Here is a 13,620-nt window from a genome sequence, read left to right as displayed (position 1 = left end):
AAACCAATCCAGAAAAAAAGGCTGGAAGGAATCCTGTCCAGCTGTTCCTGGAAGGAACCTGGAGAACCTTAACTCGCATGTAAGCTTAGATACATGGCCATTAAATAGCAGAATAGATCGTGTCTGAAATCCATTGCTGTTTTGTAATTCAGTTCTCAGAGATACATTGAGTGCCCTGTTCTCAGAATACGTAAGGGGGAACATTTATTTCCCAGATTAGTGCTGGTTTTAAAGTTTGGAGACATTGAGAACAAGACATTTTGGTTGGTGAAACAATTCTAGATTTTGCAAAAGAACCTCAACAGATTATTTTTCCTCCATTTAGGTTGAAAACCCATCTCAGATCTTCCCTTCTGTACTCACATGGGGATGAGAAGAACAAAACTTAGGTTGGTGGGCACCTCTATCCATAGAGCATTCGCCAGGGCAGTTGTAAGGGGCGTTAAGTGAGTTTAGAGGTGAATAAAAACATAGAACCAAAAAACCCGAGGGACCAGATGCACAACACACCAAAGAAGCCAAACTTGGCAGCTGTACCCAGGTTTCCAGACCTTTCTCTAAACACCCTGAAGCTCCCCCTTGCACCCCTGGCCAGCCGGAGAGCCCTGCGGTGGTGGGAAGCTGTCCTGCATGATGGGACCTGTCTCCTCCATGTTGTCACTGGTATCTAAGAAATAGCGACGGTGCTCATGGCCCCCAGCACTTTTTCCATCCATGACCGCAAGACCAAGTCAAAGGCCACCTTGTAGTCCAGCCACACCACACTTCTGTCTCCTCTGGGGACGTGGCAGTCATCATGCTCGCCCAGGAACCCGTCCCCTCCCCAGCTGCATCCCTGCTGCATCCACCCCAAACTGCTTCAGTTCCAGGTGGAAACAAGTACTTTTAGATCTCTCCTAACACTCTCCACCTGGCTGGGGAATACCTGGGTGCTCAGCAGTGGGGAGAGCACCCCACGAGGTGACGTTCTCCCCATTTGGAAGCACTCACCTCTCATCCGGAATCCATGCAGTGACTTCTCCCAGATCTGCAGGGGCTGGCTTGCGTCAGTAAAATATTTTAAATGAAAACTAGGAGTCTCAGATTTCCAGTTTTCTGGTTTCTAAAGGCCTTTCGTGACCTTTTTAGTTGTTACATTCAGATTTTCTGCTGTTAAAACTCATCTTAGTTAATGCTATAGCTAGCCAGACAGTCACAGATTTTTTCTGGAAAACATAGCCCTGTTTGTGATTCCTGAAAATTCACCGTCAACTGCTTTTTTAAAAAGTTGTCTGTGATTCTTTCTGTACATTGCACAGAATTTATTTTTTCCAAATATAATAGTCATGCCTTTGTTTTCTATCCACCATAAGTTGCCAGGCTCCTTCAATAAACACCCTCTTACTAACACGAATAAACTGCATTGCCCTGAAAAGGCTTTAGGAAACAATAAGAAAGAGGCAAACACCAGTATGACGAGTAAGTGGCTGCTGTTCCCATAGTGCGGAGGACCCCTGTGAAGCATCACAACCACCATTTCCCCAAGCGGTGGCATCTTCGGATGCCACCGAACGCAGGAACTGAGAGACCATCAAACCCTTTTGCATTTCAAACTTACAACTGAACAAAAAAAAAAAAATAAAATCACTGGCCCGGTTTTGACATTTCCCTCATGGTTCCTCACGGACCTTCGCTTCTCCAGCTGCAAAAGGGGAACCAAAGCCACCTGACATAACAGAGGTGGCGTGAAAAAGAATTAATGGTCCTGATGTGCCAGACGCTAACCGAGAAAATCAAAAATCTGCCAGGATGAAATGTAATCTCATTTTAGGAAATGTTGAAATCATTTCTGCAGAAGGTTAAAAAAATAATAATCAGGCTGAGTCAGATACACAGCATGGAAAATTTCATCCCAAATGTTTATAGTTTAGCAATTGAAAGCAAGGCCTTATAATGCTGTGTTGGGTAAACTTAACTAATCTGCAAAAATTCCAGTTCCACTTACAATAACAGTAACAGAATCAAAGCTGTACGGATTAAAAGCAAAAGCCACAGCAATATTCGTAGGGAGACAAGTGCTATGATAGCATTAAAAATAATATTAAAAACTGGCATGTATATGGAGTATCCAGGGAACTCGGGGTGTTTTCCAGACAGCAATTCATCACATCTCACTACATCCCTGCAAAATATATAGCGTGCGTTCTTCAGGCGGATAACTGGGAAGGCACATGGAGCACAAAGAGGTTGAAGGACTTGCCAAGAGTGCAATCGGTGGCCGAGCTGGGCTTCCAGGAGCCCCAGGCATGAGCCCTGCCTCTGGCACAGCCAGCGCTGCTCTGCGCTGGCACCCGCACTGCCCCTGCACTCCAACGGCGAGAGAATGCCACCAAAATAGCAATACTAAGAGGAAAAATCATGACTTGGAGATTTTTAAAAGGAAAAGGGAAGAAACCAGAGGGCAAAAATATTTGTTTTGCGGTACAAATGCCAGTCGCCGGCAAACGCAGGCGCCAGCCCTCCCGAAAGCAGGGCAGCACGGGATGGTGTAAGAGCATGGCCCGAAGCAGGGCAGGATCGGTCTGAAGCAGACAACCGGGAGAGAAATAAGAGCAAGTCATTGTATCTGCTCTTCATTATGCATTTAGCAATAGCAAGAGAAAATAAACACAAGCAAAGATCTTGTCTTCACACCCTAGATCACCGATCAGCTCCTACGACTACTAAGAGATCTGCATTCAGTGACCTTACACCCTTTTAGAGAGTCTCAAAGCAATATCAGAAATTAAACACTGTCTTCTAATTAGTAGTGTAGGAACTTTTTCAGCAAGATAGCGAAAATCACCACTGTGAACACCAGAAATATTACATGCGGAGGGGAAGAGCATACAAACCGTCCGCGCAACAAAATAAGAAAAGTGCTTTTCATTTTTTCTATTCTCATTTCTCCTACATTCAACAAACTAGTTTACATCAGCTTTGCAAACCTCAGGGAGAGTTTTCTCCCGCACCGAGTTTCTCCCTACCCTCAGCTGTGACTGTCACGGCGGCTGGTGACCAAAAGCGCTCAACACCACCTCATCTCGTGCAGCATGCTGGGGTAAAATTGGGGGTGGTTAGAGCACTGTGAAGCAACATAAACCTAAACATTCCTGGTAGGCAAAGCAAGGAGAGGAACTGAATTATAATGAACCAGCAGCTGTCACAATATGACCACAGTAACCAAATCAAAATATCAACCACTAACCCAGATGAGATTCAAAGGTCACCACATAAGCCAGCAGCTTTCTTCAGCAGCGCCTCAAACCTCAATCTAATCCTCGCAAGTGAAATGCTCCATTAAGCTATAGGGGGTTTAGAAGGAAGTTACTGTACGTTGGTAAATGATTTAATGTACTAGGAAGATATCCCGAGTAGTCGGATAAGAAGCATTCCCAAAGAGCACACCTGGAAATGGGAGAGGCAATGGGAAGCGACACCCGATGTGCCATGCCCTGCCCATCGCAGCTATCTGCCCATGCCCATTTCATCGCTGGGCCAACTAGTTGCTCTTCAGATACTCTTAAAAAAAACCAAACACACAACAAAAAACCACAAAATACCTTGCAGGGTAGCGGGACCGCAGGCACACACAAACGATTTGCGTTGGAGTACCGAAGCAGCCCTTTGAGGAGCTGAGTAACACAAGCAGCTCTGCGACTCCTCTCTGCTCCTGCCCACCGGGCCCGCTCCGAAACCTAACACACAGGATCCCTGCTACACACTGCCCACATGAAAATGGATTTTAAAAACAAATATCTGAAAAATAAAATACAATAAAAGCCCTCATTTAAGCACAGCCTGTCTGCAAACATTTGTGGGTCAGAAATACCTATCCCCAGTAACAATAAAGTCTTTCTTGCCTGGAAAACCACCTCAAATCAGAGCACCTCCATTCAAGGCAACAGTATACACCAGTATAAAACCAGTCCAGGCTGGATAATTGTCAAGCTCTTTATCAGTCGCCATGAGGTAGAGGAGCATGGAAAGAAAACTACAGTGTGGCTCTGCAGGTGCCACCAGAGTTTACGGGGATCTGTCCTTGGGGGAGTTTGAAGACCCACCAGGAAAAGGGAAATGATAAAAGACACTTTGGAGCCGGGAACTGGCGGTCTGGGTGGCCTCCCTCCGAGTGAACAGCACTCTGCATTGTTCATCGCCACAATATTCAGATTTCTCCTAAAAATCAGAGGTGACCAGCGCGGACTGACAGTGGTCTTCGTAGGGCAATGTCTCCACCGGGGCGGTGGTAGCAACCACAGCACCCGTCCCTGTGCCAGGTAAGGGCTTCCATTTGCCCAGAGAAGCTGTGGCTGCCCCATCCCTGGAGGGGTTCAAGGCCAGGTTGGACGGGGCTTGGAGCAACCTGGGCTGGTGGGAGGTGTCCCTGCCCAGGGCAGGGGGTGGCACTGGGTGGGCTTTAAGGTCCCTTCCAACCCAAACCATTCTGTGATTCTATGATTCCATTCCCACAGGGGACAGGAACAGACCCACTGGCCAAGGCCCTCAGAGGTGTCCGAGCAGGAGGGAGACTGTCCCAGCAGCCACCCCTCCTCCTCGGGCACTGATGTGCCATGTCCAGGAGTGGAACAAAACAGGCGGGTGAAGGGCTGCCCCAGCAGGACAAATTAAAGAGAGTCCACTCGTAATTATCAGAGAATTACACTAAAGCATAGCTGCAAAATGCTGTGGGTTGCGGGAGGCATTACTGCACAATAGCACACTTGCCAAAAGCTGTTCCTCACTTGCCATACACTTATTCACGCATTCAATAGTGTGTGTAGGAACATCACCGGTCTTATTTCCAATTGAAATTACAAAGTCTCATCAAAACCTTAAAGATTTTGGGGCAGTTCAGGCCCAGGCAGTGTTAGGACGCTGCCCAGCTGATGGCTCCAGTTCGGGTCTGCAGAGCCCGGCTGGGCCAGCGGGCACCGCACAAACCCCTCCGATGTGATGAGCAGGACCTTCTGGAGACATCAGGGTTTCCAAAGCTCCTAACCAGAGTATTCCATGGCTTAATTCTTTAACTGGGTGCCTCCAAATGTGTTTTTGGTAAAACAACTATTTCCTAAACCAAGTGGAACCAGTATTTTCACTAAGATTGGCAAAAACAGAGAGAGGAATGAGATTTGTTTCTCCAACCCAAGGGCAGGCAGAAGAGAGAAGGACTTTTAAGTTCTAAAGACTCCAACTGGAAGTTAAACTTGAAAGCGCCAGGCAGCCCAGTGGGTTTCACAGAAGTGTGTGGCTATTTGCAAAGTGTCTCTGTGCACTACCTAAGCCCCATGGCGTGAGTTAAGAAGGGAGTGTTGAAATTTCCATGCTTTTTTTGGCTTATATTAGACCCTTTAAAACTGTTGTAACCATGTTTTGTACGTGAATACATACAAATGACTACAAGCTCCAACATTGTCCCATATGTTAAACAACTCACAAATATTTCCCAATATTAAAAGACAAGGCATATTTTAGGGACGTATATTAGAGCTGAAGAATGATATATCACAGTTACAGCTCCATGTTTTTTTTGGCTCGCATTCAATCCTTTAAAGCAAAGCATTTGGTTAGTTCATTGACAACTGCAGAAGAAGGGTGTGATCTTGGCCAAGCATAAGCATTACTAATATTTTTACATCATATATTTACTTTAACCAAACTCATTTATCAACCGTAATTAAAGAAAGTAGCTATCATTCACTTACAAATAATTACAGCCTCTCTCCATACTGCTATGGTGTTTGCTGCTAAGCTAAATGATTATTCGGGGGTGTCAAAACTTTTATCACGGGGTGCGGGGTGGAAGGAGGGTCCTTGCCAAACGCCCCGGGCAAAAATCTCACTCCTCTAAAGCAGAATCGGCTGCAACTCCCCCCGCCTGAAATCCAGGAGTTTGCAGCTCGCAGGTCCCAGCAGGCAGCGATCCGTCGTGCTCCAAAACAAACAATGGCTTCAGTGTCCCTCACCACTTATTTATCTGTTCCCCTTTGCGAACATATATTTATCATATTTTCAGAAATCCTTTTCTACTTTAAAAGTCCTGTTCAGAGCAAGTCCTGATTTTCTCTGCCAACTGGCCACTTCCTTGAAAAGGAAAGGCTGAGCCTTAGGAAACCACCATTTCCCTCTTTCAGCAAATATTGCAGTTACTGCATCAGAACTCACATCCCTCTCACAGCAGGAGAACACAGTCTGCGCAGTAAACATCATCGGGGTACATTTGTGAAATTGCATGATAGCTTAAAAAAAAAAAAAATAAATAAAACTCCCTCTTCCCACCCTTACGCAGAGTACAATCAACCCCCAAAATGAAGATGAGGGTTTTAAACCCTCAGACTTTTATTTCTGGTTCGCTTATTCCACTTTCAACACCACGGTCAAGTTAAGAAATTTGATGTCTTACTTTGTATTCTGGAATTGACAAAGGGAGGAGAGAGATTGTCATGCGACCCAAGGTCTCTGCTCGCCATATGATCATAGTGAGTCCCATCTCCATAGTTCTGTTAACAAATTGGGAAAAAACACAATTTTACAAGTTTAAACAGCATTTTGCAAAACCTACAGGTCCCTATTTCCCTGCGAGGTTCTACACCAGCTATAAGAAATATTGTTCCCTTTATCATTTTCCCCTATTGATTCTGCTGGAAGTGATGTGTTCCAGAACATTTTTAAAGCTGTTTCAAATTTTTATTTCATTAGTAATTGACTTCGCTTTGCTGTGTGGATAATCCTGAACGGTGACTGAGATGAGGTTCCTGGAATTTCGTGCTGTGCAATTCAGCACAAAGCCCTCTCTTAGCATAAAAGCCTCCTTGCCCGTAACACGTGCAAGAACAGCAAAGGAATACTTCTTTTAAAAATAGATTTAAAAAGCAAAACGCTATGTAGAAATTTGCCATCTTAATCACCTCACTGCTATATACGTGCATTGGACTATAAAAAAAAAAAATTGAATTTTGTCACAGCGGATGTGGAAAATTACTTCTCACTGAAAAAGCTAACCCTGCATAGCACTGGTGCCCTGCAGTGCCTCATTACCCCTTAGCACCTCTCCGGGGACCAGCAGCATCAGGCGCTACCCCCAGGGTCAAGGACATTTAAAAACCTTGCCAGGATTGGGCCCCTAATTTTTATTTTTTAAACGCTCTTGGTGTAACCTTCTGCTTTCGGTCACACGATTGGTAAAAAAATCTTAAATTTAACTACAAATATTGGCCAAGCGCAGCAGTTACATGCTGTTTTGTTTCTTCCGTTCCAAACTCAGGAGAAACACCATCGCCATTTCACAAAGAAGGAAAGGGAGAGGGGTCAGGCCGTTTGCAGAATAACACGGCAAGTTAATGCACAGCCTTGATTGAAACTCCAGAATTCTTCCTAGGCTCGTGCTCTTTCCTTTATATCTCAAAACTTAATTGTACGCTCACATTCAAGTTTTTGCATGCATAAATAATTGTGTGTGCAAATTTAGAATTTACTTTTCAAAACATTTTTCCCTCGGAAGCAATACAAGTGTCAAGGAAAAAAAAAGGGATAAAAATAAAACTGACAGATGCGAGCAGTAATGACGTAATGGATGCTAAGCAGGATGGAATAAGAAAAGGTGTCGGGCTTCCCTCCCTCGGCGGCAGGGCCGGGGTCCCCCCTCACGCCGTAAATGGGGGACCCCCCTGGGCTGCCCACAGTGCCAACAGCCACCGAAAACCTCCACGGGCATAAGGTCTGCTGAGGGCAGGACCTGCCCCGAGGGGAAAGGACGGAGCGAGGATGAAGAGGGCAACCGCGATTCTCCTCGCCAGACAGACACTGGAGGGCACGGAGCTCCCGGCAGCGCTGCTCACGAGCCCTGATCCTTCACGTTAATTAGAAAACAATTAAAAAGCAATTTAAACAAACTGTTTAAATAAGGGCGTAAGTAAGAGCGAAGCCACTTTTTGCCCAGCGTAAGTATACTTCATGTGTTCGCAGGAAGTAAACAGGAATAATCAGCTCGGTGCCGAAGCACAAGCCGTGCCCAGCCCCGAGGACGGGCAAAGCGGGGATGCTCTGGCCAGGGAGCAGGGCTGCCAGGGGACTCTGGGGACATCGGCAGGGCTGCCCCGGGCACACCACACAGCTGCTCTGCTGGAAATAGCATTTCTTCCCCACCAGAGTAAGCAGCATCCCGATCCTGAGGTGTCTAAAGAATTGAGATAACTGTCCCCAGCCACAATCGACGTGACTGCCTCCAGCTGTCTCACAAATCTCAGCCAGCACCGAGTCCTGCTGTGCCAGAGCGCGGCTCGGTGTCTGCGTTCCCCCAAAGGGAGGGTCCCACTTGTAGGTGGGGAGCACAGGAGATGGCCCTGTCCATCCACAGCAGTGTCTGGAGAGGTAGGCACGTGGCTGGCAGCTGGGCCACCTCCCCAGAGCTCGGATGGTGCCAGCAGTCAGGGGGACATGCCAAAATGCCCAGCTGCCAGCCCCTGCCTGAGGAGAAGGGTTTGAAAGCCCCTGCCTGGAGGCGCGGAGCGGCTGAGGTGTGCTGCGGGAGGGCAGGGTGGGCAGCCCTGGCACGGTGGGACAGACCCGGCGGCACCTCTCCAGCTTCACTGCCCTGAGCTCGGGCCCTGGCGGGGCTGTGGGTGGCCATGGAGTGGCCAGGGGACAAGAGCTGCCCATGGCAGGGGACACCGGTCCTCTCCTCAGGACTGGGGACACCCACAATCCCCAAAAATCCAACGGCAGAAAGTGAAATGCTCGGCAACAACATCTCTGCTCCACCTGCACTCTCAGGGGTAGCGGTGGCTGATATGGCCTAGCAATAAAATATAGTTAATTAATATTCTCGCTACCTGTTAGAAGTAGCGGAGCAGGTGCCAAATTCAATCACAGGATCAGGTTTGAATGTTCAAAAGAGGGGGGGGGGGGGGGGGGGAAACAACATAGATTTTAAAGAGAAGACAGGCTACAGCCAACTTTGCATTCCCATTTTTCCACGCAATCAGGTGTAAAACTCATATTTAAGATTGTAAATTTACATATGCAGTAAGTCTGGTTTGGGGAAAAAGATTAGATATACTTACCCTGGATGGACTAGGATGTCCTGTATTCCCCCAGGACCCTGAGCTAGTTCTGTCTTCTACATCTAGGGACAAAAAAGTTCTTTAGGCTTTATTGCAATAATTCTTTCCTTTTGTATAGGCACTTTTAAATTAATGTTTCAAATTAATCTCCTGTTGCCTTTAATTAAGAATCAGGCACAGGGCTACTACGATGGTAGTGGCTTCTGACCCACTGCTTAAATTAACTCATTTAAATTCACAGCAGAAATGAACCGGACCCTCAGGAACCTGAGGTTTGAACATAAAAATTACTTCAGCGGCTCAGTGTTTCCCGACACTTTAAAAAGTGACTGCACTATACCAGTTCAAAGCCTATCAAAAAAAAAAAAAACCCATCCAAAAAAAAGGCACCAAAATAGGTATTGTCAAACAGTGAAAATAAAACACGATAAAATAGACGAAACCTAGAAGTTAAAGTAAGGCATGTTTGGGGTAGATGCACCTCTCACCACCTGAGCTACATTCACGCATTTGTACCTCAACAAGAGAACAGGCCGTTCCTGAAGCCAAGCACAGAGCGTGTATTTCTGTCTTTTCCTCTACCATTTGATAGAAAATTCATTGCAGCCATGGGGTGGGAGACCACTAATTTCAGACAGTCCATCTCAGGGTGTTTTTAACCATTTTTTCCCCGTGTTTGAGACGGTATGGATATGCGCTAAGACAGGGTGAGACCTGCTGTTTAGGGTATGGACCAAAGAACCAGGACTTCTACAACTTCTTTTTAACTTTGCAACAAAACACAGAAAATTGCAGGCTGAGATGTTCCTTGTGTGCATTTTAGCTGTTGCAGATGACACGTGGGAGGGACGGGATGCCATCCAGAGGGACCTGGACAAGCTCAAGAATGGGTGCGCGTGAACCTCATGAGGTTCAACAAGGCCAAGTAGATCGGGGCAACCCCCAGTATCAATAGTGGGGATGAAGGGATGGAGAGCAGCCCTGAGGAGAAGGACTTGGGGGTGTTGGTGGGTGAGAAGCTCAGCACAACCCATCAGTGTGTTCCAGCAGCCCAGAAACCCCCCCGCAGCCTGGGCTGCATCCCCAGCAGCGTGGGCAGCAGGGCGAGGGGAGGCATTCTGCCCCTCTACCACTACATTTTCCTTGACAAAAATCAGGCCATAGACACATTTTGCCTATGAACGCTCTCCACATTGCACAACTCCCAACATTTCTTCTCTGACACAACTATTTTTATTCCACTTTCCCCAAGTCTTCCCCAGTATTGTCAATTAACCCAGTTTATTGTTATTAGAACTTCCTTGTAACACTGAATGGTCTTTCAAATATGGAGCCTAAAAATAAAATAATAAAAAAAACACCAAACAAAAACCCACCAAAACAAACACACAAAAAAAAAAACCACCAAAAAAAGGACCCAAGTAGTAACTTCTTCCAAAGACAGCCCAACTGCAGGGGCTGTCCCTCTCGGGTACCCCAAGCAGTGGTGTGCACCTTCCAGCGTGGCCAGCCCGGAGAAGTTGAAAAGTCCCCAACACAACCCTGCAGGCTCCCGCGGACACGGAAAGCAGCAGATCCTCTGCAGCGCACTCCAGTACCCTGGGACAGGCTCGCGGAAGCGCTGCCATCACGAAACCTTTATTAAAATGAGCTGGGAGTCTCCCGAGACTTTCCACTTGGCTAAAAACTTAATGGATAAACATAACACCAGTTCAGTGAGGCACTTGCGCACAGGTTTAATGGAAGCCTGTGAATAATTCCGCCGAAATCATAGTTCACTCTCATGTTAATTCAAGTAAATGAGATCACTCATGCTTAACGTTAAGCACATCCTTTAGTACATTGATGGACTGGACCATACTGCTTAAATCCATTACTTTTTTTACTTACAGTATGTTAAATATCAGGAAATGTGATTGACATTGATCTATAACAGTATTATTGCACATTTCAGTGCTATTTTCCAACTTACTCCTGTGTACCCACCAGCATCCTAATGAAATAATAATATTGCTTGCCTTTTGCCATGCGCAAACACTAGCTTTAATCTAATTGGAGAAATATGTATTTGGTCTTGCTGGCTAGAGAAACTTTCTCCAGGTACTACGCAGACGAGCAGCTCCCGGTTCCACCCCTGCATCGGTTCATCCGGACTTCTAATGTGGGTGGGAACTTCACTTGTCCGAGAGACAGATATGGTTATCAGCACTTTCAAATACCGCTGCTGTGACCAAATCTGGTTGATTTCCAAGATTTAAAAAAAAAAAAAAAAAAAAAAAAACAAAACAAAAAAAACCCACCACCAAACCAAAAAAACCCCACATCGTTTGTATAGTTTAATACTTTCCCCCAATTACAATTCCTATTATCTCAATAACAGATGAACGTGTTAATAGCACAAGACACTCTTAGGTAAATATTTAATTAAGCTCCAGAAAAAGAAAGAAAATGTGTATCATTTACCTGACAGATCAGATCAACCATTCTATTAGGTTAATTAGGCATATTTTTAAAAATCATTTGTGTTATGTAACAGGCAATTAACTCTGTAGAGCCCTGATCCATTGCCTGCTAAAAATCAGTGGATTTTCTCCCATTGACTGGGATGGGCATTGTCCCACCCTCCAGCAGAGCTTCCGAAACCCACGGCTGAGCGGAACAGCTCAGCTCTCGGGAGCAGCATCTGGGGGACCAGGTGACAGCTCTGACCCACCTCCAGATGGGTGACAACGCCAGCACCTACGGCTGGGCTTCAGCCCCATCCTGCTGACCCATGTCCCCACTCAGGCACGTGGGAAACAGAGGGTGAAGGACAGAGCACCACCACCAAAGGGCTCTGCGCGGGGCTACCTGGGGAGCTCTGCTTTCGTTAAACAAGGCGGCATTATTCACATAGCTCCCTGTTAGAAACTTCATTTATTACCATACTTCCCCCCCGTAAAAGTCAGCTAATCTAAAATAATACACGTTGTCAAGACCCCTTGCACTGGCTCATGGCCAGCGCTAGGAGCAAGATTTACATCCCAATAAAGGTTTTCAGACTGCTACACTGTACATTTTTATTTATATTTTAAGAACATAGATGCCATGGTCTTGGGGATTCTAATGCATCACCTAAAATAACACCCTTCAGGGCTGCGTTTGGAGCAGTAACCCTTCTCTTGCACTCCGTGCCCAGGGGAGGCCAGCACAGAGGGAAGGGGGCAGGCCCACACCAGCCCGGGCAAGCGGTGCACTCTCTTGCTGAGCTCTTCCCTTTGGGAGCCCACCACCGAGCTCCAGCTGAGTCTTCTGTCACCCTTCACAGATGCTGGGCTGATAGATGCCATTTTACCTGCTCACAGTACCTCTTTTTAGTCATGTTCTACCTACCTGAAAGGAGGTTGGAGAGAGGGGGGTGTTGGCCTCTTCTCCCTGGTGAATAACGACAGGACCAGAGGAAATGGTCTGAAGTTGCGGCAGGGGAGGTTTAGATGAGATATTAGGAAGAATTACTTTACTGAAAGAGTGGTCAGGCACTGGAACAGCCTGCCCAGGGAGGGGGTTGAGTCACCATGCCTAGAGGTGTTTAAGAAACATCTAGATTTGGCACTTCAGGGCATGCTCTAGTGACAGAGATTGTAGGGTTTTTTTTGTGTGCGTGTATGGTTGGACTCGATGATCTCAAAGGTCCTTTCCAACCATGAAGATACTATGATTCTATGTTCTTCAAAAAAATAGTTGTTTTCCAGGCATGAGGAGGGACACCACACTCCCAAAGATGCCCAGTACTTTCCAGCAGCACATGGCAATACTGGCTTCATGGCCAGCTGCTGGACGGTCCCAGTGACGTGAAAGGAACTATTTATGTGCTTGCAGTTAAACACATGTTTTTGTGGTGAGCTGAATTCTTGCCCAGTTGCCCTTTCTGGTACTCTTTGCTGCATTATCCCTGCTTCTCCCTTGAGCCAAACATGCCAGTGACCAGAGGGCACTATCAGGTGCTTAAAATAACGCAGACCTCCAGGCTGGGGTATTCCTCGTCTCTGCAAACATTCCAGACCGAGTCCCTGCGCACACCCAAGACTAACCCAGAAAGTCCTGCCTAGGCAAGGGGATGCACCACCGAGCGGGAAGGACGCTCCTGGGCAGGGAGAGGGACAGCTTTGGGGATGCATCGGTGGAAGACAGACGTCATCCTACACACCCAAGCACACTGCATCGGGTAGAGATTAGGAGACTAACCTCACAGAATAATTCTGTAAGATTTGCTGAGACTCCAAAATATTTAGCCATCTCCATTTTGGCTGAAAACTTCTTGCCCTTTCCCTTGCTTTCATCCGAGCCCATATAATGCTCAAGGTCTTCCACCAAAGTCAAAACTTCCGGACTCTGATCAGAAAATGACAAGCAATGGCTCTTGTACCTTATCTTCAGGGGTCGTGTCTTAGCTTTTGACCAATTTTCTTTGTATTTATACTTAAATGTGCAAACTACACTATATTACTCTGCAAAACATCAATGAGAAGGCTTAATTAAGTAACACTGACAGATAAATCCA

General features: G+C 46.4%; 1 protein-coding gene across 20 annotated transcripts in view; it reads right to left on the bottom strand.

The window, feature by feature from the left end:
- The window catches only part of LOC128901944 (transcription factor 4), a 236,692-nt gene that overhangs the window by 150,313 nt on the left and 72,759 nt on the right, over positions 1-13,620 (bottom strand). For 16 of the 20 annotated variants that reach the window (XM_054184120.1, XM_054184112.1, XM_054184110.1 and 13 more), the window contains 2 exons: positions 9,081-9,142; positions 6,422-6,518 (listed from right to left, as the gene is read on the bottom strand). The exons of the other annotated variants lie outside the window; for them this stretch is intronic. In XM_054184120.1, coding sequence (XP_054040095.1) covers positions 6,422-6,518; positions 9,081-9,142 — 159 coding nt within the window. The remainder of the gene's footprint in view (positions 1-6,421; positions 6,519-9,080; positions 9,143-13,620) is intronic. 20 annotated transcript variants of the gene reach the window in all.

Source organism: Rissa tridactyla, chromosome W (genome assembly GCF_028500815.1).
Source record: "Rissa tridactyla isolate bRisTri1 chromosome W, bRisTri1.patW.cur.20221130, whole genome shotgun sequence".
NCBI classification, from domain to species: Eukaryota; Metazoa; Chordata; class Aves; order Charadriiformes; family Laridae; genus Rissa; species Rissa tridactyla.
The sequence above is the reverse complement of the archived record's forward strand: the minus strand, read 5'-3'. Positions and strand labels throughout refer to the sequence as shown.